Source organism: Corticium candelabrum, chromosome 11 (genome assembly GCF_963422355.1).
Source record: "Corticium candelabrum chromosome 11, ooCorCand1.1, whole genome shotgun sequence".
In the NCBI taxonomy this organism is placed as follows: domain Eukaryota; kingdom Metazoa; phylum Porifera; class Homoscleromorpha; order Homosclerophorida; family Plakinidae; genus Corticium; species Corticium candelabrum.
The window spans coordinates 7236877-7263833 of NC_085095.1; the positions used below are offsets into that span (position 1 = coordinate 7236877).

The following is a 26957-nucleotide window of genomic DNA, read 5'->3' on the forward strand; positions in this document are numbered from 1 at the left end:
ACCATAATCAAACTGTGAAATGAACAGATAGAATGCAACATACAGCAAACACACAGTGACAAGTCAATTAACAGACAGAATGAATCATGACTCTCACAAACAACAGCCACAATGACATAGAAACCTGTTGTGCAAGATGGTCGGTACTGAGATGTTTGCACGCATACTCGAATATCATGCATTGCATTTGGTTTATTTTATTTACTTGTTCAATTTATAGAAACAGACTGGAGGGTTTAGTCACACAGGAAAGAGTGACGATTACTTCAATATATTGCAAAAGGTGTTCATCATTTGTGTGGTTGTGTTGGTATATAATGATGTTGTTGATGTGTTTATCTGTTGGAGATTGGTCTGATATTTCTAGATTATTAGACTCTAGCAGAAAGGGTTGTCCATTTATTTTAATCGTTACAGCATCTGCTGTACGAGCAGTGGAGCTTATAAAGTAGGCAATGTTTACGCGCGCACACACACGCACACACACACACACACACACACACACACACACACACACACACACACACACACACACACACACACACACACACACACACACACACCTTGAAGAACCTTGAAGCCGCTCATGTTGCAAAGCAAATGACAGCGGTGTTCTGAGTGAATACCCAAAATCAATAGCAATACAAACAGTGGAAATTAATGACCACAGAAACGTTCATGTCTAGTTAGATCTCCTTGTCTATGAAAGCTTCCCCCACAAGTACATTGAAAATTACTTGGTTGAGACTGGTCATTGGCTGGACATTCATTTCTCTGCCTGGTCTTCGACACTCTCTCCATACCTTCACAACAAAGCTTGAACCAGTCGTCCGTCTTGGCACAACTCATACCACCTATTTCCCATGCCAATAGCTTCTATGTTTGATTTAGCAACATCTCTCCACCTTTTTTCATGCCATGACATAGTCTCTTTTCCTCAACTCTCCAAATAGCATTCTCTTCAGCAGTCTCTCTTCATCCACATGTCCGAGCCATTTGAGTTGCTGTTCCATAATGAGGTCAGATGTGGTTTCCTGCATGCCAAATGTTGATGCCAAACGCCTGGTTGATATTTTCTTCTTCCACTGCTGGTATCTTGTTACGCCTAAGATAGTTCTCACACAACGATTGTGGAATGAGTTCAAGCATTTTACTCGTGGGGCTTTCAGTGTCCAGGTCTCTGTCCCATATAGCAGGACCAACAAAGTACTGCTCGATAGACGTGTCTCTTTGTTTCTACAGAAAGGTTTCTATTTTGGAATATGGGTCTCCGCAAGCATCCAAAGGGTTGAGATGCTTTAGCAATCCTACAGCTTATTTCTACCATGATTTCTCCATTACTGGAGATGCTAGAACCAAGGTACGAGAAGTGATCTACAATATCCAGACTGCCACCCTTCACTTAATTGCACTGGTGTCACATCAACCTCTTGACCAACAGCCATTCCTTTTGTCTTCTCCACACTCAACTGCAATCCAAAGTCGCTTGCCACTTCCTCTTATCCTGCTGCTGACTCAAATGCAACTTTAGATGTTGCATCTAGTGCTGCATCATCTGCAAACTGTGTCTCAGTCACTTTCACTTCCTTTAGTCTAGATTTAACAGACCCGTCGCCCACCAGTTTTCTACCATGCTTGTACAGTACATTCACTCCCATCTCGATCTTCATACCTAGATCTCTCCAGTTAGCTACTACAGCGCTGATATAAATGTTGAACAATGTAGGTGCTGTACTTCAAAATTCTCAGTTATTTGAGAACCAACCCTCACCTCGGCATGCATTCCCTTGTGAAATGACTTCACAATTTTCAGCATCCTTGGTGGAACGCCACACTTCTCCATGATTTTCCACAATGCTCCTCTTGCCACAGAATAATAAGCCTTTTTTCAGGTCAACAAATAACATGTACAATGTATCATTATGCTCTCGAGTTTTCTCCACAAGCTGTCTAGTAACAAAAATCATATCTACGCAGCCACGACCTTTTCTAAAACCACACTGTGACTCTGGTAAGATCCTATCAGTAATTTGCTCCAACCTCTCCTTTACTATTCTTGCCATTACTTTTCCTACTACATCCAACAGACTTTTTCCACACCAATATCACATCGTCTAACATCACCCTTCGGAATTGGAATAATCACAACATCTTTCCAATTATCTACCACACCTCCTTTCCATATCTGTTCCATTATTCTCAATATCCATCTTCCAGCTCACAACCTCCACAATGGACTAATTCTGGAAGAATGCCAGACTTTCTCCCTGCCCTTCTGTTCTTCAAATTACTCAAGGCTTCTGATAGTTCTTTGGCAGTTGGTGGGTAATCCAATTCCATAAGAGGTGGCAGCAATGACATATCATCAATCACTTCTTGCCTATATTCTGATGTAACATTCAGAACCTTCAGGAAGTGTTGTTTCCACCTGTTAGTCAACTTTTCGTTATCCTGTGTCAAACTTCCATCCTCTTTCCAAACAATGCTAGGATTTAATCAATCTTCTCCCTGCATGATCATGCTGTACGTAATCTCCTAATTCTGTCCCACTTTGTATGACCATGCGTTTTTCACATCAACTTCGACTTCTTTAGCAACTCTACATATCCAGTCTTCTTTGGACGTATCCACTGCTCTCTTCACAAGTCTCTCTTGTCTCCTGAATTCCTTTTGGTTCGCTGTCGTACGTGTTAGATTGTAGTGCTAAAAGCATCAAGATGTCATAGCTCTGTTGAAACCACTCTGGTTGGTTTTTACTCATTTTACCTAAAACCTCTTCAGCTGCGGTTCCAATGCAATCCTTCAGAGTGTCCCAGTTTTTCTTGCATGTATCTTCATCCTTGTGTGGTCTATCCCGTAAACGTCACTCCAACACCTCTCGATACCCATTCCTCTTGGTCCTGACAGCAAGTTGATGTACTGCAAAGGGTGTACAACTCTTCTCTACACCACTTCTAAGACGTGGAGTCGCTATTTTCAGCTTTGCTCTCACTAGCTTGTGGTCTGTCCAACAATTAATTCGCTTCTGCATGGCATCACTCGCACATTTCTACAATAGACTCTCTGGCTGGCTTTCATCACGACAAAATCTATCATGTGACATTGCAGGATGTGTCCACTTGCCCTGGTGTACGTATCTCCTTCTTCTGAAACCAAGTGTTCATGATGGACATATTTCATTGACAGCACAGAACTTCAACAACTCAGCTCCTGCTAAATTGCACTCATTCTTACCATACCTTCCTCAGACCTCCTGCCATAAATCACTTCCTTAATTGCTCCAATATATACCCACCCGTGCATTGAAATCACCCAAAATCACTAGTACATCAGTCCGTGGGATTTTGTCAATAGTGTCCTGCAGGTCTGAGTAGAATTTCTGTTTAATGTTAGGTGGAGCCTTTGCAGTAGGGGCATAAGCACAGACAACGGTCACATAGGTCTTTCGTCTTCCACGCCATCTTCTCTCTAATTTTAAGCAAGACCCGTGCCATCACTACTCTAGAACTTACAGCCTCCCACACCTCTCCTGCCTTCTTCCATGCTTCCGCAACTGCTTTGTCTAGAGCAATTCCAACTCCTTCATTTCTCACCCCAATTTTGTCAGTATCTGGCAATGGACGTCCAGAATGTAAAAATATGTATTCACCTGCAGTCCACACATCATTACCAAACCACTCGATCCCTTGAATACCTGCAACAGACACTCAATATTGCTTTAACTCCCTCACAACTATATATCTATAGGTCCAACTTCCTATCAATCTCACAAAGATTGTTACCTGCTTCAATAACTCTCTTCCTACACACACGTTCATCTTCTGTAGACTCAACAAGTGTTCTCACATTCCATGTACCCACAGTCAAACCATTTTTAATTTTGTATCTTCTTCTCTCCTTCTTTGCATTTAGGTTGTTACCACTGTTTATTGCCATTCTCTTGTGCAAAACAAAGATAACCAAATTTTGGTTTGCAAGACCGAAATTGGTGGACTGCTATCAAATCTGGAACTACTTCTCACAATAAATTGACGACAGCCTGTCAATTAAGATTTAGCCACATGCAGAATTGCAAAATGTGTTACTGGGTCTCATCATGGCGAGGCACTTGACATCTGAGCCCACACAGACACACAGACACACAGACACACACGCACACACACACACACACACACACACACACACACACACACACACACACACACACACACACACACACACCTGCACCTTTAGATTATGTTGACATCAGTTTGATTTATCAGATCATTGTCTGAAGTGCAAGGAAAGATGAGAGGTGCCAAGCTATTTGCCAGTCATTCTAAAGCATCTGAATTCTCAAGCAGTTTAATGCATTAAGAATGAACTTTTTTGCAGGTGGAAGAACAAGGCATTTTCCTAAAGAGCCATGTTTGCGATATTGGGGTTGGAAAAACCTAATCGAATTTAGAAACTTGTTGAACAAGGTGACATTGATAGGATAGCCACAACCGATTGGAATTGCACATGAAGAAGTGACATTATAACATACAATAATGTATATATATTAAGAGAAATGTAATATTACCAAGTAGCATGTCAAATTATTTTGCGTATTTGTAAAATAAGGTTTAAGTGTATGCATTAAAGTTGAATGCAAGTAGGGGTGTAACATGGCATGGGCTAGACCAGGCTATACCACATCATTTGTAGGCGTGGTCATAAAAATTGTGGACTGTAAATACGTGTGAAGACCAAAGCTGTATATATTATATATATACACCACTCTTTTCCAGTCTGGATCTGCCACTGAGTCTACAGTATCAGTCAATTAGAAACCAATAAAGTGGGAGTGTTCATAAAAGTGGGCGTATCTATAAGAGTGGGCGTGTTCCATAGCATTGTGAAGTGCCCCCCATTTCTAGAGGTCACGCTAAGCCCCTGAATGCAAGGAATAACAATTTTAGTATTGACTGATCGATTAATAATATTAGAAAGCAGACCTATCTGGCAAATGTTAGAGAAACTGTACAGGCAGAGGAAATGAATCATACTACCCTGTAGGAAATTTATATTTATATTTGTTTTTAAAAATATTTTTTGTGATCTTTAAGAGCCATTGTGGTGTTTGTATGGTTGTGTAAGTAGTTTTGGTTTCATTAGTTGTAGGATACATGCTTTTAGTAAATCTACTGTGTATTGGTTTCATGCTGACAATACCAAATATCTTGACAGACAAACACTGCATGACAGCCAAGCAGATAGATAGGCAGACTGAAGGACAACCAAGTTAATTAACAAGCGAAAGCAAACAAACAGACGATTGACATAAAATCACACAGAAAGATGTATACAGGTTGATACACAAGAATTACATAGATATGTGTAGATGCAGAGATCCATAAAATGCAGAGAATAGAAAATAATCAAACAGAGAACAGCAAGGAGACAAACATGTAGATACAGAGAAACACGTGACTGAGACAAAGACAATCACAATGTACTTCAACAACAAACTGAGGCTCAAACGTCCAGCCAGTCTCCCCTCTATGAGGCGAAAGATGCCTTGTAGGTGCATGGCAATTAAGTGACTGGCTGGACCCTCTAACCTACAACAAACCAATCATTTAATATTGTGTTTTGATTCACATATTTGTGTTATTTATTACTCATACTGTACTATTTGAACAACACATTAATACGTACTGATCGAGCATCATTAGCGACATTAATTGTATCTTTAGGTTCTCTTCAACTCAATCAACTAATATTTTATCATTGACTGGACATGGCCAGATGTGAAACAGCGAACAATACGTTGCATTCCCGAAGTTTGGACTGATGTATGTCAACTCGTACAGCACAGTAGCATACCACGAGTGAAGAACGGGCACACAAACATATGCATCGGCCTCTTCTGATAAAATGAACACTCATTATAATGGAAGTTAATTACTGCACAATACGTAGAATAGAAATTAAGACAAAGTTATTGTTTGTGATGAGCTGGTGATTGCTATCTGAAAGTGAATCATATAGCTTGACCAGTTAATCTACTTGATCAATCGTTTTGTCTATCTATCTTGTCTGTCCATTAATATTGGTCAAGATAATATATACTGGTATTGCAAATGTGAACTATCATACAATAGCAATAACTTCTAATTATGTATGCTCTTGAAATTCTGTCTGTGTGTCTGTTGATCGTGTATCAAGTCCAATGACTAATAATTCTAGACTAAATATGGTAGAAGAGATTGCATGGTTTATTATTGCATTCTAAGTGTTGTGAGCAGTAGCGTGTGATGACAATAAAACAAATAACTTGTCAGTCTGTCTGTGCAGACAGACAGTGACTTGTGTAACTCGACCCATGAGTCGAAAACTCACTCTTCGCCTTTTACTGTTATTCATTGTATGGTAGTATTGATGTTGAAAATAAATGAAAGACAGACACAAATTTTATTTTTTGTTGCCGAGCGTCGCACAACAGAAAGGGGCGTGGTCTTACATGGCTCTCCATCCAGCTTTTGGTGTGTGTGTGTGTGTGTGTGTGTGTGTGTGTGTGTGTGTGTGTGTGTGTGTGTGTGTGTGTGTGTGTGTGTTTGTGTGTGTGTGTGTGTGTGTGTGTGTGTGTGTGTGTGTGTGTGTGTGTGTGTGTGTGTGTGTGTGTGTGTGTGTGTGTGTGTGTGTGTGTGTGTGTGTGTGTGTGTGTGTGTGTGTGTACCAATCTCAAATTTCTCCTTCCCACGCGTACGACCACGTTTCAATCGTTTCCGTGTCCGACTACAGATGAGTCTACGAACGATTCGTTTATTGAGCAAACGGCGACGAGAACGCTTCATCAACTTCCATTGCCCCATACTTTTGTATTGTAGCTAGGGCCTGTGTGTATTGTTGTACGTGACCACCAAGAAACACCTTCAGGAGTTGAATGCCACCTACAGTCAACTATTCACATGTCCCGTACTACAGTATGATCAATCCTTTACTACACTGTGCTGCATCTAACACTGTTGATAGTCAATGTTTGCTGATATCAATTTCTATGTCAGTAAATACCATACCACTGTCGTTACAACGGAACTGAGTGCATACCTAGACTGTACATTTCAATTGTCTTGATCACGATAGCAAAACGACGACTACATATACCAGGCCTTTACTACACGTAATCTAAACTACTAGGAAGTTTGCATGTTTACTTCCATGGCAGCTAGGCCTGGGTACGAGGCTAGTTGAATGCCACCTACAGTCAACTATTCACACGTCCCAATACAATCAATCCTTTACTACACTGTGCTGCATCTAACACTGTTGATAGTCAATGTTTGCCGATATGAATTTCTATGTCAGTAAATACTAGACTAGTGCCCAGTCCTCCTCAGCGCTAGGTTGCTTACACCACGTGCGTTAGTTGTCACATGTGTATCGGTCCAGGTGGTTTCACACGTGTGGTTCCTAGCGAGGAGGAGGACTGGGCACGAGTCTAAGTAAATACCATAGCACTGTCGTTACAACGGAACTGAGTGCATACCTAGACTGTACATTTCAATTGTCTTGATCACGATCGCAAAACGACGACTACCTATACCAGGCCTATAGACGTAATCTAAACTACTAGGAAGTTTGCATGCTTACTTCCATGACAGCTAGGGTTTCAACAAATACGTATTGTCTAGCTAGGACTCGGCGTTTCAGTAGACGGTCTGAAAACTCCGTTGGACGTGTTACTCACGAATGTGAGGCGCCTACGAACACCGTACAACTAGTATTAATAAATCTAGCTTACAAGTAAAGACAAAATTAACTCAGGAAAAGTAGAAAACAAGGGGACGGTAAACACGCAAATAAACGGACGTGTACAAAACAGTCACGTGAATGATCATGTGACTCAACGTTTTGAAGAATCGTTGATATCAGTGCGTAATGCGATAGCGTGTTACGTCATATCGTCTCGAGCTTACGAGTCGCATGATCTGCTAAACATGGCGTTGCCACGCGTTGAGGCGCGACAGTTGGAAATGTTTTTACCGAAAGTTAACGAGCTCAACAGGTTGGAATTGGATCTTCTAGATGCACACTTGTTTGCATTTCCTGAAGAAATATGTGAGACGAGCGGACTGGAGGTATTGAAACTTTGTACAGACCACATACACTCTATACCCGAAGGCATTGCCAAACTGAGGAAACTAGAAGAAATTCATTTGCATACAAGTGATTACCACGATTCCATAACTTCCTACTTCTCACCGCGGCTTCCACCCATTGGTCTCCAGGAGGTCCCTACTGTTGTTTCTCTTCTTCCATGTCTTAAGGTTTTGTCTGTGTGTGGTAACCGTGGCAATCCATTGCTGTTTGATGAGCTAATGTCATGTCAACTGCCCAGTACTCTTGTGGAAGTGGAAATGGTGGATTGTGGTTTGACACAAGCAACTTTGTCTATGATCTGCAACAATGTGAAACTGTGCAAATTGACTTTAGCACGCAACAATCTGCAGTCCTTCAAATATTGCAACACAGAGATGATAAGAGAGGCAACAGTCTTGAATGATCTAGAAGAGCTGAATTTGTCATGGAACAGAAATCTTGAGACATTCTCATGTACAGGTCTTACCAAGTTGAAAAAGTTAGATTTGAGTGGGTGTAACATACAGCAGCTGCCAGCTGAATGGAATGATCTTCATGATCTAGAAGAGCTGGATTTGTCAGCAAACGAAAATCTTCAGCCATTCTCATGTACAGGTCTTACCAAGTTGAAAACGTTAAATTTGCATTGGTGTAACATACAGCAGCTGCCAGCTGAATTGAATGATCTTCATGATCTAGAAGAGCTGGATTTGTCAGGAAACAAAAATCTTCAGCCATTCTCATGTACAGGTCTTACCAAGTTGAAAAAGTTAAATTTGCATTTGTGTAACATGCAGCAGCTGCCAGCTGAATTGAATGATCTTCATGATCTAGAAGAGCTGTATTTGTCAGCGAATGAAAATCTTCAGCCATTCTCATGTACAGGTCTTACCAAGTTGAAAAAGTTACATTTGAGGAGGTGTAACATACAGCAGCTGCCAGCTGAATTGAATGATCTTCATGATCTAGAAGAGCTGGATTTGTCAGCGAACGAAAATCTTCAGCCATTCTCATGTACAGGTCTTACCAAGTTGAAAAAGTTAGATTTGAGTGAGTGTAACATACAGCAGCTGCCAGCTGAATTGAATGATCTTCATGATCTAGAAGAGCTGGATTTGTCAGCGAACGAAAATCTTCAGCCATTCTCATGTACAGGTCTTACCAAGTTGAAAAAGTTAAATTTGAGTGAGTGTAACATACAGCAGCTGCCAGCTGAATTGAATGATCTTCATGATCTAGAAGAGCTGTATTTGTCAGGGAACGAAAATCTTCAGCCATTCTCATGTACAGGTCTTACCAAGTTGAAAAAGTTAGATTTGAGTGAGTGTAACATACAGCAGCTGCCAGCTGAATGGAATGATCTTCATGATCTAGAAGAGCTGGATTTGTCAGTGAACGAAAATCTTCAGCCATTCTCATGTACAGGTCTTACCAAGTTGAAAAAGTTAGATTTGAGTTGGTGTAACATACAGCAGCTGCCAGCTGAATTGAATGATCTTCATGATCTAGAAGAGCTGGATTTGTCAGTGAACGAAAATCTTCAGCCATTCTCATGTACAGGTCTTACCAAGTTGAAAAAGTTAAATTTGAGTTGGTGTAACATACAGCAGCTGCCAGCTGAATTGAATGATCTTCATGATCTAGAAGAGCTGTATTTGTCAGGGAACGAAAATCTTCAGCCATTCTCATGTACAGGTCTTACCAAGTTGAAAAAGTTAATTTTGAGTGGGTGTTACATACAGCAGCTGCCAGCTGAATTGAATGATCTTCATGATCTAGAAGAGCTGGATTTGTCAGTGAACGAAAATCTTCAGCCATTCTCATGTACAGGTCTTACCAAGTTGAAAAAGTTAGATTTGAGTTGGTGTAACATACAGCAGCTGCCAGCTGAATTGAATGATCTTCATGATCTAGAAGAGCTGGATTTGTCTGCGAATGAAAATCTTAAGCCATTCTCGTGTACAGGTCTTACCAAGTTGAAAAAGTTAGATTTGCATTGGTGTAACATACATCAGCTGCCAGCTGAATTGAATGATCTTCATGATCTAGAAGAGCTGGATTTGTCAGGAAACAAAAATCTTCAGCCATTCTCATGTACAGGTCTTACCAAGTTGAAAAAGTTAAATTTGCATTTGTGTAACATGCAGCAGCTGCCAGCTGAATTGAATGATCTTCATGATCTAGAAGAGCTGTATTTGTCAGCGAATGAAAATCTTCAGCCATTCTCATGTACAGGTCTTACCAAGTTGAAAAAGTTATATTTGATTAGCTGTAACATACAGCAGCTGCCAGCTGAATTGAATGATCTTCATGATCTAGAAGAGCTGTATTTGTCAGCGAATGAAAATCTTCAGCCATTCTCATGTACAGGTCTTACCAAGTTGAAAAAGTTACATTTGAGGAGGTGTAACATACAGCAGCTGCCAGCTGAATTGAATGATCTTCATGATCTAGAAGAGCTGGATTTGTCAGTGAACGAAAATCTTCAGCCATTCTCATGTACAGGTCTTACCAAGTTGAAAAAGTTAAATTTGCATTTGTGTAACATGCAGCAGCTGCCAGCTGAATTGAATGATCTTCATGATCTAGAAGAGCTGTATTTGTCAGCGAATGAAAATCTTCAGCCATTCTCATGTACAGGTCTTACCAAGTTGAAAAAGTTATATTTGAGGAGGTGTAACATACAGCAGCTGCCAGCTGAATTGAATGATCTTCATGATCTAGAAGAGCTGTATTTGTCAGCGAATGAAAATCTTCAGCCATTCTCATGTACAGGTCTTACCAAGTTGAAAAAGTTACATTTGAGGAGGTGTAACATACAGCAGCTGCCAGCTGAATTGAATGATCTTCATGATCTAGAAGAGCTGGATTTGTCAGTGAACGAAAATCTTCAGCCATTCTCATGTACAGGTCTTACCAAGTTGAAAAAGTTAAATTTGAGTTGGTGTAACATACAGCAGCTGCCAGCTGAATTGAATGATCTTCATGATCTAGAAGAGCTGGATTTGTCAGGGAACGAAAATCTTCAGCCATTCTCATGTACAGGTCTTACCAAGTTGAAAAAGTTAATTTTGAGTGAGTGTTACATACAGCAGCTGCCAGCTGAATTGAATGATCTTCATGATCTAGAAGAGCTGGATTTGTTTGCGAACGAAAATCCTCAGCCATTCTCATGTACAGGTCTTACCAAGTTGAAAGAGTTAGATTTGAATAGCTGTAACATACAGCAGCTGCCAGCTGAATTGAATGATCTTCATGATCTGGAAGAGCTGGATTTGTCAGGGAACACAAATCTTCAGCCATTCTCATGTACAGGTCTTACCAAGTTGAAAAAGTTATATTTGAGTTGGTGTAACATACAGCAGCTGCCAGCTGAATTGAATGATCTTCATGATCTAGAAGAGCTGGATTTGTCAGGGAACACAAATCTTCAGCCATTCTCATGTACAGGTCTTACCAAGTTGAAAAAGTTAGATTTGAGTGGGTGTAACATACAGCAGCTGCCAGCTGAATTGAATGATCTTCATGATCTAGAAGAGCTGTATTTGTCAGCGAATGAAAATCTTCAGCCATTCTTGTGTACAGGTCTTACCAAGTTGAAAAAGTTAGATTTGAGTGAGTGTAACATACAGCAGCTGCCAGCTGAATTGAATGATCTTCATGATCTGGAAGAGCTGTATTTGTCAGGGAACACAAATCTTCAGCCATTCTCATGTACAGGTCTTACCAAGTTGAAAAAGTTAAATTTGAGGAGGTGTAACATCCAGCAGCTGCCAGCTGAATTGAATGATCTTCATGATCTAGAAGAGCTGTATTTGTCAGGGAACACAAATCTTCAGCCATTCTCATGTACAGGTCTTACCAAGTTGAAAAAGTTAGATTTGAGTGAGTGTAACATACAGCAGCTGCCAGCTGAATTGAATGATCTTCATGATCTAGAAGAGCTGGATTTGTCAGCGAATGAAAATCTTCAGCCATTCTTGTGTACAGGTCTTACCAAGTTGAAAAAGTTAGATTTGAGTGAGTGTAACATACAGCAGCTGCCAGCTGAATTGAATGATCTTCATGATCTAGAAAAGCTGTATTTGTCAGGGAACACAAATCTTCAGCCATTCTCATGTACAGGTCTTACCAAGTTGAAAAAGTTAGATTTGAGTTGGTGTAACATACAGCAGCTGCCAGCTGAATTGAATGATCTTCATGATCTAGAAGAGCTGGATTTGTCAGCGAATGAAAATCTTCAGCCATTCTTGTGTACAGGTCTTACCAAGTTGAAAAAGTTAGATTTGAGTGAGTGTAACATACAGCAGCTGCCAGCTGAATTGAATGATCTTCATGATCTAGAAAAGCTGTATTTGTCAGGGAACACAAATCTTCAGCCATTCTTGTGTACAGGTCTTACCAAGTTGAAAAAGTTAGATTTGAGTGAGTGTTACATACAGCAGCTGCCAGCTGAATTGAATGATCTTCATAATCTGGAAGAGCTGAATTTGTCAGAAATCAAACTAGAAGTATTTCCCACATTTTCATGTTTGCAGTGGAAACATTTACGAACATTGAATTTATCTGGTAACAAGAGATTGTTGTGTCTTCCCAACAATATATGGAATGGACTGAACTTGTGGAGATTGGATCTAAGCAATTGTGGTATAGAAAGTGTACCAAATACAGGTAAATAGTAGTATGACTTGTGACTGTTATAACTAGAGAAAGATACCACTAATTTAGTCATGTACAATATTTTCTTGAGTGACATTCATTACATTATGCATTATTACTCTGAAACAAGTTTGCTTGTTTCTGATAATAAGAAAAATTTGTTCAATTTGTTTGTTGTCATAGTAGTAATTTACTCCTAAATGTTTGAATAAGTGGCTGTCTGTAAAGCCAGCCAGTGTGGTATATCAAACACAATACAACTTAAGTGTTGTTAACAAACAAAATTAGAGAGTTAAGTGTCTTTGCCCAAATTATTGTCCTTACTTGTTTTGCACTGTTACTTTACCTAATTTGGCAAGGTTATATTTGGCCAAATCTGCTTATTTGATGTCATATGGGGAAGATGACAGAGAAGTTTTCGACAGGTGGGATCTGATAAGTACATGTATCATTCAACGGTTGATAGTTTGGGAGCTGGGATGGTTGGTTGTGGAATTCAGTACTGTCAACTTCATAACTAAAATTGTCTTGTTGAAGCCTCGCAAGCGCCTCTGTTTGACTAGGCGCTTGGGCTCTTAATCAAGCACAAAGGCTATAGATTTGTTTGATTTACATTAGTAAGCATCTCTGGCATTTACCATTTACGGTACTTATATTTTATGGTCTTGAAAGGTTGTCTTTGTGTTTGCCTTTCTTGTTCTTGTGGTCTTTAATTAAATAATGTTCAACAGTTGTAGTGTTCAATCATTTTTGATGTTACATTGTCATTTGTCCAGCATGTGTGTTCAAAGTGTCGTTTATGAAAGCGATAATTATTTGTTTAATCAAGTATAGTATTTGTAACATATGTTATCTTAAACTTTTGTAAGGTCATGCACATGCGTATCAGCCAATCAGCTTAATTAATAGGCATAAATAGGCTAGTTAACTTTGACTTGTTTGACTGTAATTGTTGGAGAATTGTTGGAGTGTGAGTTATGTCAGTAAGAGTGAGATGTGAGGGGTAGTTACAATTGTGTATAAAATGTGATGAAGTATGGTGTTGTATAGGCAAAGCAAAGGCTAATTTTCGAGGGAAGCCTGAGTAGTGGAGGGGAGTATTGTGGTATTGTCGATCCTGCCATGTTCTAAGTGTTTTGTTGCATGTTGTCCTGCATGTTGCCTCTCTCTTGCCACATTCTATATATTAACAAAAAAATTTGAGCCATTACAATACAGAGGTTTTTATGTGTATTCACCTGTTGCTATCTCTATTGACCCGTTGTTATGTGTATTGACCCGTTGCTATGTGTAATGCCTCGATGCTCTAAAAATAATCCTAGCAACAGTATGAATACACTTGACAACATGCAACGAAATAGGTTTATAGATGATTTGTCATTGTTTGCTAATCAACAAGTACAATTAGTTGCATTTCACATTGTAGATTGCACTTGTACAATAAAATCTGTAACCATGTTAGTTAGTCATTAACTTATTTACGTTTGTAAGGTTAAACTAGAGTGTTGGATGATTTAGTCTTAATTATGGATGGTAAGTGTGGCATGCATGTAGTTGGCAAGTTTGCTGCTTTCTGATGTGAATATGATAAATGTTGTGTTTAGTAGACTAACAGATAAGAGTTTATAGCATAATAGATAATGGAGTAAAACAGAGGTGAAGTGTGTTATCAAGATGATAAGACAGAATGCCTAATGAATGAAGTGATTGAAACTTACTTGTATTTGTTTCTTTGTAAAATGATTATTGGGTTTCAGTCTACACTATATGTACTTGTTTACTGAATATTTTGTTTTGCTTAATAATTGTTGTCATATGTACTTGTAGAAGTCACAATTGAGAAAGTCGACATATCAGGAACTTCAGTCACTCATCTTCCTAAGGAATTTGTCTTTAGCTCCCAACTTAAGGAATTGGAAGTGTATGGATGCCCATTAGTGTTCCCACCCATTGAAGTGTGCAACCAAGGTATTGATTCTATAAGAGAATATTTCCGTGAGCTGGATAAGGTGGGTGGAGTGCGACGTGGCAGAATAAAGATTCTAGTGATGGGAACTACAATGGCAGGAAAAACAAGCTTCGTTAAAGCACTGGAGAGTGGTAAACCATTTCTGGCAGAACCCGATGAGAGAACTATAGGGGTAGTAGAAAAAGTAATGAAGCTGAATGATAAAATAGAATGCAAAGTCATTGACTGTGGTGGCCATAGAGCGTACATGCTAACTAACCAGCTGTTCATCAGTGACAATTCATTGGTATTGATTGTTGTGGACAGCAGTCAGTATAAGTTCACTCAACAATGTTTTCGACAAAATATTGCAGATTTCCTGCAAGTTGTGTATGACAGAAACAGCAGAGCTCACATTGCTATTGTTGTGAGTAAAGTTGATCTGATGGTCGACATGTCAAGAGAAGAAATGAGTAGAAAGTGGAATGAACATCTGCACACTTGTCTACATCAATTCTTGAAGATCAGACAAGCTGAGATTGATCGAATGAAACGAAACGTTGCAGCTGGTGGTTCTCCAAAGAACAAATACATATCACATCATCTTCACTTTTTTGACTTTCAGCAAATAACTGTTGGAAAAAATGTAATTTTGACGAGTGCAGCTACACATGAGGGTGTGGTCAGTGTGAAGGTTTATTTAAGAGAACTGTGTGGTAATGAAAGGCTGCTGCCTTCACTGCACACAGAGCTGCCGTTATCATGGGTAACTGTAGAAGACGAGTTGATTACACCACAACCTCACACGTCTGTCCCCATTACAGATGTCTCTTATGCAATGCAACTGTGTGTAGAGCACGGACTGACAGAAGAAAGCTGTCGTGAATTGCTAAACTATCTGAACCAGGTAGGAAGCATTCTGTATTACTCTCATCACCCGACTTTAGCAGAAGTTCTCTTTCCTGTACCACCATTTGTGGTCACTTTACTTAAGGCTGTTTTCAGACATGATCACGAATCTTTAGAATATGATTATCGGTTTCTTGAGGCAGATGTAGGTCCTCAGAAGTTTAAGGAGATGAAAATTGATCTTGTTTTTAATGGCATTGCTAGGATATCTATGCTGCTGGCACTGTGGAGTGAGTTCCATCTTACTGCAGATCGTCATGTTGACGTGTTTATTAAGCTTTTTCTTGCTCTCGACTTTGGTTATCTAACTGGCTCATCAGACGATGTAGTTCAGGAACTGGCGCACACTCTGGGAAGACGTCATATCACTTTAACTTCGCCAAGTAGCACCAACCCCACATCAGATTCATCTGGTCACACAATAGAACAAAATCGTCATCAAGAGCAAACAGACAGTTGCAAAGAAATGATTTCTAAGCTAAAACAACATAATGTTGGCTTGTTGTTGCCATGGTTACTCAATGATGAGAAACCAGAGGATGTTAGTGACCTTTGGCCTCTAGATATACCACATGGAGTCATACAAGTTGCAGTCGAATACTCATTTGCATATGATTGTCCATTGGGTTTGTTTGAACGACTGTCTGCTCGTTGCCATCGTCACTCCAATTTTATTCGTCACTGGAGCAGTGGACTGCTGCTGTGTTATGGTGCAGTGACTTTGAATTTCAATTGCAGTAAGAATACTTCACCTGGCTCTATATGTCTCAGTGGTAGAGTAGTCAAGTCACATCACAGTGTTGGCAGATTGTGGCATGTTCTTCTTCGTTGTGTGTCAGACATGGAGGATCTCCTCCAGTCTGTTCCTGGTGTTCTCCCTGATAGAATCATGTACAGTGGAAGTTCTTCTACAAGTACAAAGTCTCCCCTCAATCGATGTATTTATTTGATACCAGATGAAACATGGGGACTGTTTGCAGTAGACACTGTAGCTGGAATATGCAGTGCAGAGATGGTAAAACATGAGCAAGCAATAAAAGAAGGTAACAACATATATGAATACTGTTGGTCACGTAGAGTGTATATGTTTGTATTCATTTAGTGTGTCCAAGTGTAAAGAAAGGCATTCCTCTTTCTCAAGTTTTGTCCTCTAAACATGCAACTCCAGTAAATCAACTGGATCTCCAACCGATAGCAGTAGGTATTGGAGAGTTCTGGCCTAACCTAACAAGTATCATATTTGGTTCTGACCAGTCTACGTTATCAAAGCTACAGCAGAACATTTCTGACTCCAGTTTTGTCCAGCCACCGGCATTCCGCATATTAAGTGAGTGGTTAGAGTTAAGAGACAACCAGTTGATGGTATGTGAATTGTATGATGCTCTACTTGTTGCTCGCATTCCATCTGAACCTCAAAAGCATTTGAGTTACTTGATGTTACCTGATGCAGCAACTGAGAAGACGACTCCACCTGGTGACTCTGACAGGGTCACTCCACTCATCAAAGAAATAGTAGCTGAAAATGTTGGACATTGTTGGCATGAACTAGGTATATACCTTGGTGTTTCAGAAGGAGTGCTAAGGGAATGTGAACGACAACTTTACGCATACAAAGAGAAATTACATAAAGTTTTGTCAGCCTGGACAGATCAAAACCAACATGCTACAGTTCAGCAGTTGTTGGTTGCTTGTGATAAAGCTGGAGTGGGAGGAATAGTCAGGAGAGAGATTGAATCTAAGCTTGGCACAAAACTGATTGGAACTCGAGTCATACAGAGTGATAATCCTATCCATAACAATTGTTGTTTGCTCTGAAACAAAGATGTAATTATCTATATGTGGACGGGAAAAGGAAAATAAGAGAAACAAGACAACACACTTTGCTTGCTGCGAACCAACCTCCTTATCGTTGTGTGTGGCTACAATATATGTAGAAGATTATCATCCAGAAGAAAATATCATCAGAAAGTAAGAAAATTTTGATGACAGTGGATTGTTTGTGAACAAGATGGTTATTGATAGGATGACACAACTGATTGAAATTACACACAAAGCAATGATGTAACTGCCCGAGAACAAGGTAACTTTATTGAGTCGGATGACATACTGTTGGTGCATCTGTTCAGCTCAAATGTGTATGCATGAGTATGAGTGGAAAGAAACAACTGTAGAGCAACACAAATAGACAGACACATAAAAAACAGAGACATACAACTGAGCACAAACAGTCACAAGATAGTAAGAACATAAATCGACCACTTAAGTGTCTCTTGACTCACATATTATTCAGTATATCAAATACACACCAATGAGACGTTGATTGTGTCTCTAGGTTCACTTCAACTTGATCATCTCTGACATTTCATCATTGACTGGATGTCGCAGGATGTCAAGCAGCCACCAATATGTTCATTTATGTCGACTTGTACTGCATGATATCATACCACGAGTGAAGGACAGACACACAAACCTCAGCCTCTTCTTACAAGATGAACACTCATTATCATGGAAGTTATTGTACAAATAGTGTATATAGAAGATACAGTAAAGACAAAAGTTTAGTTGTTTTGTATTTAACTGCTGATAGCTATTGGAAATTGAATCTCAGCTTCACCAGATAACGCATCTTGATCTACAAGAAAACATCGTGTCACCCTCATGTGTCTATTGTAGTCAATATTTGCATTTAATGTTTCTAATTATTTATGTATTTAATTAATTAATTATTTATTTATTTAAATAATTATTTATTAATTTTGTAATATTTTATCTCCAATATCAACAATCCTGTAAACATGGAAACATGTTAAATTGAGGACACACGTCTTAGCTAACTATGACAGACACAAACAAACTCATGCCTGTTGTCCATATCAGACACAGTGTACGCATGTATGTATGCATCAGGATTCTAGTCGACCAACTCTCACTCTAGTCACTACACAACAAATTCTTATGCTAATTATATTATTTTGCATTATATTAAATATCAATAATAATTAATTATATGATAGGTATTAGGTACTAATTAATCATTATTTGTTTTATTGATAGATGGAGTTATGTATTACATTCGTGCATCTTACCTGCTTCACATCATATATGACGTGTCTGTCTATCTGTCTGTCTGTGCTATCTGTCTGTCTATCCGTTTGTCCATCTATCTGTCTGTCTATCTGTCCATCTGTCTATATGTCTATCTGTCTGTCCATCTATCTGTCTGTCTGTCTGTCCATCTGTCTATCCATCTATCTGTCTGTCCATCTATCTGTCTGTCTGTAAGTCTATCTATCTGTCTGTCTGTCTATCTGTCCATCCATCTGTCTCAATTGGTTCAATCTGTCTCCTCACATTGTGTGTATATTCCCTGGATCAGGTGCAATCCTTCCTTTCCCCATAACACTCTGCTTTCCACGCGGCAGCTGATCTGCATCATAATCTGCAGCTAACAAATCATTCGTTGTCCCCAATGATACCTACACCACACAGCCATCAATCACACCAACAATCTACAAACAATGACGATGCTAAACGAACATCACAAAGTAGAAGAAGACCGACGTTTTTCGAGTGAGTAGCAAAACAATAGTTCGCACTCTTCGAACAGATATCAGCAAAATAGACACCTTTTCCAAACTGAAACAAAAACATACAAAAATCACACATTAAAATATCATAAACAGCTGATGTAATACCATGTAGCCTGTGACTGGTGCTTCTGGGGGTGCAATCTTGAGACCTTCACTCAGAATGCCAACCCAATTGGTCAGCCTAGAGCCATGCCATAAGAGCTGCCTGATATGATGGATGTTTGTGCAATGAGTGATAGAAGGATGTTGTGACTGTGTTGTGTGGTTACCTGTTGCCGATGTCGGTGAATGTCGACTTCTTGTCAATAAAGGAAACGTCGAGAACATCCAGAGAGTATTGATTGTGAGTCTTGGCGCGTGTTGTTTTAACGTAACGCTCAATAAGCTAAACACACAAACACAATTTGTCTAGAGGAGTCACCTGACATTTAGTGAAGCATACTGTCTGTCGATTCAATGGTCATCTGCATGGCCCTTTCACTCATCACACACATGGCAGGCCTGGAAATAACAGCCGGACATCCGACATTTTCCAACCAACTCTAGCATTTGTCGGGTCCAACAAGAATTGACAGAACACTTTGTCAAACGTTTTTTGGAAAGAAAGCAATCAATGAGCGTGTTTTCACAGGGTTAACTCGGGTGAGATTTGGGTTGGACTACAAAATAACCGGGGCTTGGAGTAGGTGTTGAAATGGGGTGGAGTTAATTAAGTGGAGATACGCCCTTATATATGATGGCAATATGCATATGTTACGATGTGCGATATCCATAGGATATGCGATTTGCATAAGCGATATGCATTGTGCATAAAGGATACACGTGTGTGTGTGTGTGTGTGTGTGTGTGTGTGTGTGTGTGTGTGTGTGTGTGTCCATGTCTCAATGTTGCTGCCCTTTGCACGGACACCTCATGCATGGCTTAAGGTAGACTACTACAGGGCCGTATAGCCAGCAATTTGGAAGTGGTCCGGTTGAAATTAGCAAACAAGCCCAGATCGATGCGCATGTGCATGCAGACAAACACAAAAGATCATTTTTTCTCATGTTACATAGCAATTTAGTGACAGAATGTAACGTCTTGAGCGTCATAGACGTCATAGTGAAAAGCGGCCAGCTATAAAACCATGCATTGGGTCTGTGCAGAGTACAATGTAGCACAGGATTAATTCTTAGACTCCCAGAAGGATCTCGTAGAAACAAAAAGTTCATAGGGTGATGAGGCATTAGAAAGAGATAACAGAAGCAACACCATCTGGTTCCACTTACTATCTGCTATTCTAAAACCAGAATCTGATCTGCGAGCTGCAGGCACTTGTTAGGAGGCTGTCTCAGAGTGATTAAATAAAAACGTACTTAATCAACTACCGACCTATTCAAAAGTTGCCAGGAATGGTCAGTGGGTGAAAGTACAAATATTAAAGACTGGTCTGGTTGAAACCGGACTAACTGGACTGGCGGCTACGTCCCTGTGCTAGTAGTTGCCATTCATGGACAGATTGACAGTATCCTAGGAATGTGCTGTAGCCAAAGTCATTTGCATCTATAAGTTCAAACGTTTCAAGAAAATGTAAGAACAAGAAGCTGTCTGTCCGGCAGACATAAGCTTGTAACTACAGTTTGTCCGGCTGGTCACAAAGTTTTATTGCCACGAGACCTGTATGGCTATCTCAATATATAATCACCAAGTGACTGTAAATGTAATTATGCAAACCAAATTTAAACATAAACACTACAACAGCTTGCAAACAAAAAGACAAACAAATACATGTACAACATGACAGACAGACAGACAGACAGATAGACAGACAGACAGACAGGCATATTCATCATATTCATATTCATCAAGCTGTCAAATCTACTGGTTGTAATGATTCCCAACATCTAAGTGAGTTTGTCAAACAGCCCAAGAAATTACAACAAAAACTATCTAGTCAACTACACGAGACAAACGCAAATTCCTGCCTGGAAACTTCAATTTCACAATCAGATAGAGCTGCAGCTAAATTTAGATCAATAAGAGGTAAGGGAGCTGGGTCATGGCTGGAAGCCATTCCTACTGAAGAGATTCTTGCACTGAAACCTGACGAATTTCGTTTGGCAGCATCTCTGAGGTTGGACATACCTGTACCTTTTGTCAACTGGAACATCCAGTGTGAATGTGGCAAGTTGGCAGATGAATATCATCTCTTCTTACATGCAAACATGGAGGTGGGCCTGTGTGGCAACACGATGAAATTGTAAATGCATGGAGCACTTGTCTACATGACTTAAAGATTCATCACGAGAAAGAACCTCATTATCGTTACTCTGGAAATGAGAATAGACCAGACATAGTTGTGTATGACTCTGGGTGTAGCTATGACCTTGATGTGGCTATGGCTCATCCTTTCAGCCAAGACGCTTTAATGCAGGCAGCTTTAGAGGAAGGTTTTGCTGCAGCAAGAAGGGAGGAAAGGAAGATGATCAAATACGAAAAACAACAACTTGCTGGCAATACATCAAGCCTCAATTTCACTCCTCTGGTATTTGAACATTTTGGAACATGGGGATCAGAAGCTACCAACTATCTAAACAAACTAGCCAGAAGATCAAGAGACATTGAAGGCTATACAAATGAAGCTGACTTTAGAGGTTTTTGGAGAAAAAAATTCTCAATAATATTACAACGATGCAACGCTAGAGTCATATATATATATATATATATATATATATATATATATATATATATATATATATATATATATCCTCCACAAGCTGACACGTGTCTTCCCTGGAGAAGAAGATGAGAACATACACAATAGAGACTACCAAAGTAGTTTGCATTAGACTAAAGCTGAACTCAGTAGATTGCTTGTATTTAGTGTTAGAAATGTAACGTAGAGTTTGTGTTTCAATAAATGAAATTGACAGACAGACAGACAGACAGACAGACAGACACACACACACACACACACACACACACACACACACACAAAACAGCAACAACAACAATAATAAATTCTAACCTCCAACGTTGTTTACGTGCTATTAATTCACGTCGATCCGCCAGTAGTGACAAGCTCATCTGACCCTTCGCTTGTCCTGTTGTTCTAGTTGGTGGCCTCGTCATCCTACACACTGTAAGGTGGTGCGAGTAGCAACACGACAGCCGAGTGAGTGTAACACCAATGTCTAATTTATTGTGCGTGTGTCCTTTTATAGAACCCAATGAATAGCGTGCTTTATCTAAGTAACGTGCACTGCGCAATACAAAGTATCAATACACTTTGACTACATCACTATCCTCCTCATCGTTTGGTTCTAAAACGTAATCATCCAATCGTCTGGGTAGTTTGCGAATCCGTTTAGATCTTCTTAGAACAACTGGTGGTTCAGGTGAAGCGCGTTGGCTCTCTTGTTCTAGTTGCATTCCAGGCTGGTCTTCCGCACCTCCCTTCGCTTCGGGTGGTGACTCTTCTCCCGAGTCAGTGCTCTCGCAACCGACCGTATTGTCATGATTTTCTGTCGAAGTGGGGCGCTTTACCGGTCGGCTGCTCCTGGAACGTGGACTCCTCGATGTATTTTCGGGCATAAATCGTCCTTCCCGTTGTACGTATGGCTTCAGAGCATCATGGTGTAGTGTTATCTCTTTACTGCCATGGGGCAATTTTAAGACGTAGACAACATCGGATATTGGTCTAACAACAACATACGGTCCTATCCAACGCGGTGAAAGGGATCTTGATACTTTCCGTCTTCCCGTTCTATTCCTAACCCACACTAACTCACCACGTTGATACTGATGGAATACGAGCTTCGACTTGTTGTAAGTTTTTCTTCTCTGTACTGCCATTCGTTCCGAGTTTGTCTTGACTCTGCTATAGAGCCTAGATATTCCAGAATCTCTATCCGTCGAAACTTCTAATGGGGTTTCGTTGATTCCGGCAGATTGTGGCCTATGAATCACGTCTGCGGCCGCATGAATTATTGTTCTAGGATCTTCCTTGAAGACGACCTTGTAAGGTGTGGTGGCGATAGATTCATGAAATGTGGTATTGTGGGCAAACTGTATTTCAGGAAGGTGTTTCTGCCAATCTAATTGATTCGAGGCGACCAATTTAGACAACGTTTCACCCAAGGAGCGATTTAAGCGTTCAACCGAGCCATTCCCTTGTGGGTGGTATGGAGTTGACATTGTATGTTTAATTAACGGCATACCTTGAACAAAGTTCTTCAAATGCTCGACTCGTAAAACAGGTGCCGTGATCCGAATGTATACATGTGGGGATCCCGTATCTACATATCCCACTCCTGTCACCAAAATGTAAGGTGGTGCGAGTAGCAACACGACAGCCGTGAGTGTAACACCAATGTCTAATTTATTGTGCGTGTGTCCTTTTATAGAACCCAATGAATAGCGTGCTTTATCTAAGTAACGTGCACTGCGCAATACAAAGTATCAATACACTACAACACTGTCACAAACAACGACTTGAACGTGTCGACGTCTCTTAAGCTTCGTATACCCAACGGCTACTACTCTACACAATGTGTGTGATATCCTTTGTCAGTTTGCCTGCAGCAGACAATAAATTCAATGTAAACGTTATATGAGTCAAAGACTACAGTAATTGACTGTTTGGTAACCCAGCAACCGCTTCTTGCCTTCTTATGCGACAGATCAAGGGACTCCGAGGCAGCCCACGTTTGCCGGCTGCGTTTTGCGTTTTGCCAGAGCTTTTTTACCTGGGGCTTTGCCTTTGGCATGCGAAGCGTTTTTTGTTTTGTATGGAAAACAAGAGAAAAAGATCAGGAAAGCGCAGCTCTCGTCGTAAGAAGTTTGCAAAAGTTAGTAGGTTGGTGTGATGTGTGCTGACGTGGTTGGTTGTGTGTACAGGTTGATGAGATTGAGACGCTACTAGGTAGGAAGCAGCAGTGTCGTCAGGTGTGACTTGTTTTCAGTGAACGTGTTGGGAGCCGGATAGCACCAGTGGAACTTGATGAACTGCATGGGATGGAGTGGTACAAACAAGATACACACAAACTGGAAACGTGGAAAGACAGATGGACAGACAGACAGACACACAGACACACAGACACACAGACAGACACACAGACAGATACACAGACTGACAGAGAAGCCGCACGAATGAGAGAAATGGTAAAATTGCAGAAATATGGAAAGGAAGTAGACATATTTGGAAATGGCTCAAACTGTACACCTCTAGTGTTTGAACGTTATGGGGGATGGGGTGAGCATGCCGTCAAGTTTCATCACCTGTCTGAGCTGTCTGTGGATGAATGCGGCTGCAAGAACAGCACGGAATTCAAGTTTTTCTGTTGCTCTTCAGCGATGTGTAACGCCCCGGTGCTGTCAAGAAAACTGTGTAGACTTGCTAGAACTAGTAAATTAGATTTAGACTCTTATTACAAACAATTGGTAGTTCATTAAAGGCCTCTCGCATCGGTACCGACCTGCTCTCGGGCTTGCTCGCATACTTTGCGCAGTACTCGGCTACGCGTCTAGCATTTAGACACACTTGCATATCCACGTTAGCTCTCCAGCCTTGCAGTTGCATCGGATTGTGGCTGTTTACATACGGGTCGTTCCGTTTCGTCAGAAGTTCTGGTTCCCCATACTCATCGAAGACTATAGTTGTTTGATCTTGCAACTGTTTAGGAAATCCAAACCTGCATTGCCATTCGCCTTTCTGGGTTTTCGAGAGACAGTAAAATGGTGAACAATGAGCGTGACGTTGAACTGTAACAATCAGTTCAGCGTAGTCTGATGCTTCGTGTCCTACCTTGTCGCTATAACGGTAACTAGCCGGATTAACTTGAGCGTGTGGATTGTTACCGGTACCATCTTCGTCCAGAGAAGGATTCCGTGTACTCACGATTTTGTCGCAGAATTGTATAATTTCAGTAAAACGTTCTTCACGACCGTCAGCTTCACTACTCTGAGCATGTTGTTGTAAGTTATCATCACGATGTCTAGCGCCTTCTTCTAGCCTTTCTTCTAGCAGCTCTCGCCACCCTTTAATTGCATCTTCTACGTCAGGCGAGTCTTTGATCCGACCCATTCCGTGTTGATGTGGACTGCCTCGATGTTGGTATTCAATTCGAGCCCAGTAGTCTTTAAAGCCAAGGCAATTAACAAAAAGTGGGAGAGAAATGATTTAGCTCGTGTGAGAAAAAACCAGTCGGTTAGATGGGGATTCTCTGACATAGCTTTGCTTCTCTCACTGATCTCAGTCATATCTGCTTAAGGTTTGTAATACTTTAACAGATCATACAGCTCGGGCCAGTGTAGGTCTGCTGCGCTGAGAGTAAAGAAAACCGTGGGCATTCCTAACGTTTCTTGCATGGCGCGTAAGTTGGCTCTTTGTGTCGCCCAATACTGTCTGGTACCATGTAGTATTCGACCAAATCGAATGACACGGTTGGCTAATGACCAGTCATCGTCATCACTGCTGGCCATTGTTCTCAGTTGTCGCACCGAAATCTGAGCATCACCAACATTTTGACGCACGTAGATTCGACCAGTTTCGAGCGCTCTCCACCGCATCATCGTATTCAATGCAAAATATCGAAATCGAGGATGTCGTGCGAACCGACCATCGTAGTGTCGCATCGAGTGCTTGAAGTACTGGCCCAGTCTTACACTTCGTTGACGTGGAGCAAGAAATTCTCCCACGCCGGTCGGAAAGAGCGTCGGAAAAGCACGAGTAAAGTAGCCTTCGGACTCGAACTCATCGACTGGATCTCTAGAAATGTCGGGCCAATCGACACAAGTCAAGTTGGCGAGATGAACATCGTTGGCTTTCTGGCTACCTTTACTGCCACGTAACTCGACTGCCCTGCTGATAGCATTTTTCTCTGAACGCTGAATTCTTGCCGCCGGAAGTACAGTGCGGTAAGTGGGTAGTTCGAAATCTTCTTCGCTTTCACTTCCAACTATAGTCTGATTATCTGTAGATGTAGCAGAAAACAAACTGTCATCTTCAATCACACGCAGACCGGCCAGTTCACCGTCTTCGGGTAGGCTTGATATAGTATTGACGTCAATTTCGATATTAGTGTAGTAACGCTTGTTTTTCTATAGCCAAGACAAAGCTCTCCACACCTTTTCGCGTTTGACGCGAAAGTCTCTGTGAGAACCCGTACTAAAACGACGTCGTACGACAACAACACTTATTGAAGAAGCAAGGCGAGGTAAAGTAGTTACTATCGATTGGACGTCTTGAGCCATGTTGATGACATGTCCGCTGTAACCAAGCCGACCTCCCCGGAGAATATACATGTTCATCATAGGCATTACTCGAGCAATAAGCAGCTCTTCGACTACGGTCGACGAGAGAAGACAACCGGGAACGGCATCGGGAACCATTTCATTTTCACGTGAAAACAGTTTAGGTGTCTCTCTGTCTCGGTGGCAACGATAACACTGCCGACTGCTCTGGTGCAACCGCAAAGAAGGCCACGCTTCTTTACATGCATCACACTGGCGAAATGCAAGCCTAGACATCTCATTGTGAAACGACTCGTGTGCTGCCTGACTGCTTCTGGCGATTGTGTAGCTACAAACATATTGTCGATAGATGGCTGCCGATCTCTGCAATTTTCTTGTGCTGGTCTTTTTCTATCATGATGACACTGTTGCTTCTCTTCCAATGATTCTGGTAGGCTTCTTTTCCGCGTTTCGTTACGGCTCCTTCCAGTAGCTCTGTTTTCAGAATGTATTTTCGTCTGTTGTTCTTTTTC

General features: G+C 40.7%; 3 protein-coding genes and 1 pseudogene across 3 annotated transcripts; 1 reads left to right on the forward strand and 3 right to left on the reverse strand.

The window, feature by feature from the left end:
- Positions 1-911: 911 nt before the first annotated feature.
- LOC134186444 (uncharacterized) lies at positions 912-2194 on the reverse strand (annotated as a pseudogene).
- A 5770-nt stretch (positions 2195-7964) lies between these two features.
- On the forward strand, positions 7965-18093 carry LOC134187255 (uncharacterized). The gene is made up of 6 exons (XM_062655372.1): positions 7965-8548; positions 12068-12777; positions 14593-16665; positions 16725-17590; positions 17645-17702; positions 17955-18093. The coding sequence occupies exons 1-4, from the start codon at positions 7965-7967 to the stop codon at positions 17435-17437; spliced, it is 4080 nt and encodes a 1359-aa protein (XP_062511356.1). The 3' UTR covers positions 17438-17590; positions 17645-17702; positions 17955-18093.
- LOC134187256 (poly [ADP-ribose] polymerase 2-like) lies at positions 17722-21318 on the reverse strand. Its single transcript, XM_062655374.1, has 6 exons — positions 21295-21318; positions 19482-19597; positions 19318-19417; positions 19160-19258; positions 18974-19098; positions 17722-18254 (listed from the first exon to the last, which is right to left on the reverse strand). The coding sequence occupies exons 1-6, from the start codon at positions 21316-21318 to the stop codon at positions 18233-18235; spliced, it is 486 nt and encodes a 161-aa protein (XP_062511358.1). The 3' UTR covers positions 17722-18232.
- Positions 21319-25458: 4140 nt separating this feature from the next.
- On the reverse strand, positions 25459-26721 carry LOC134187257 (uncharacterized). The gene is made up of 2 exons (XM_062655375.1): positions 26300-26721; positions 25459-26239 (listed from the first exon to the last, which is right to left on the reverse strand). The coding sequence occupies exons 1-2, from the start codon at positions 26719-26721 to the stop codon at positions 25459-25461; spliced, it is 1203 nt and encodes a 400-aa protein (XP_062511359.1).
- Positions 26722-26957: the final 236 nt, after the last annotated feature.

Coding starts and splice junctions, on each gene's coding strand:
- LOC134187257 (XM_062655375.1), bottom strand. CDS start 26,721: ATGTCTAGGCTTGCATTTCGCCAGTGTGATGCATGTAAAGAAGCGTGG. Junction 26,240..26,299: donor GTGTGGAGAGCTTTGTCTTG/GCTATAGAAAAA, acceptor TACTATATCAAG/CCTACCCGAAGACGGTGAAC.
- LOC134187255 (XM_062655372.1), top strand. CDS start 7,965: ATGGCGTTGCCACGCGTTGAGGCGCGACAGTTGGAAATGTTTTTACCG. Junction 8,549..12,067: donor GATCTAGAAGAGCTGAATTT/GTCATGGAACAG, acceptor TTTGTCAGCGAA/TGAAAATCTTCAGCCATTCT. Junction 12,778..14,592: donor AGAAAGTGTACCAAATACAG/GTAAATAGTAGT, acceptor ATGTACTTGTAG/AAGTCACAATTGAGAAAGTC.
- LOC134187256 (XM_062655374.1), bottom strand. CDS start 21,318: ATGCTGCCAAACGAAATTCGTCAG. Junction 19,259..19,317: donor CACCAGTCACAGGCTACATG/GTATTACATCAG, acceptor TTTTTGTTTCAG/TTTGGAAAAGGTGTCTATTT. Junction 19,099..19,159: donor GTCTTCTTCTACTTTGTGAT/GTTCGTTTAGCA, acceptor TGTGTGGTGTAG/GTATCATTGGGGACAACGAA.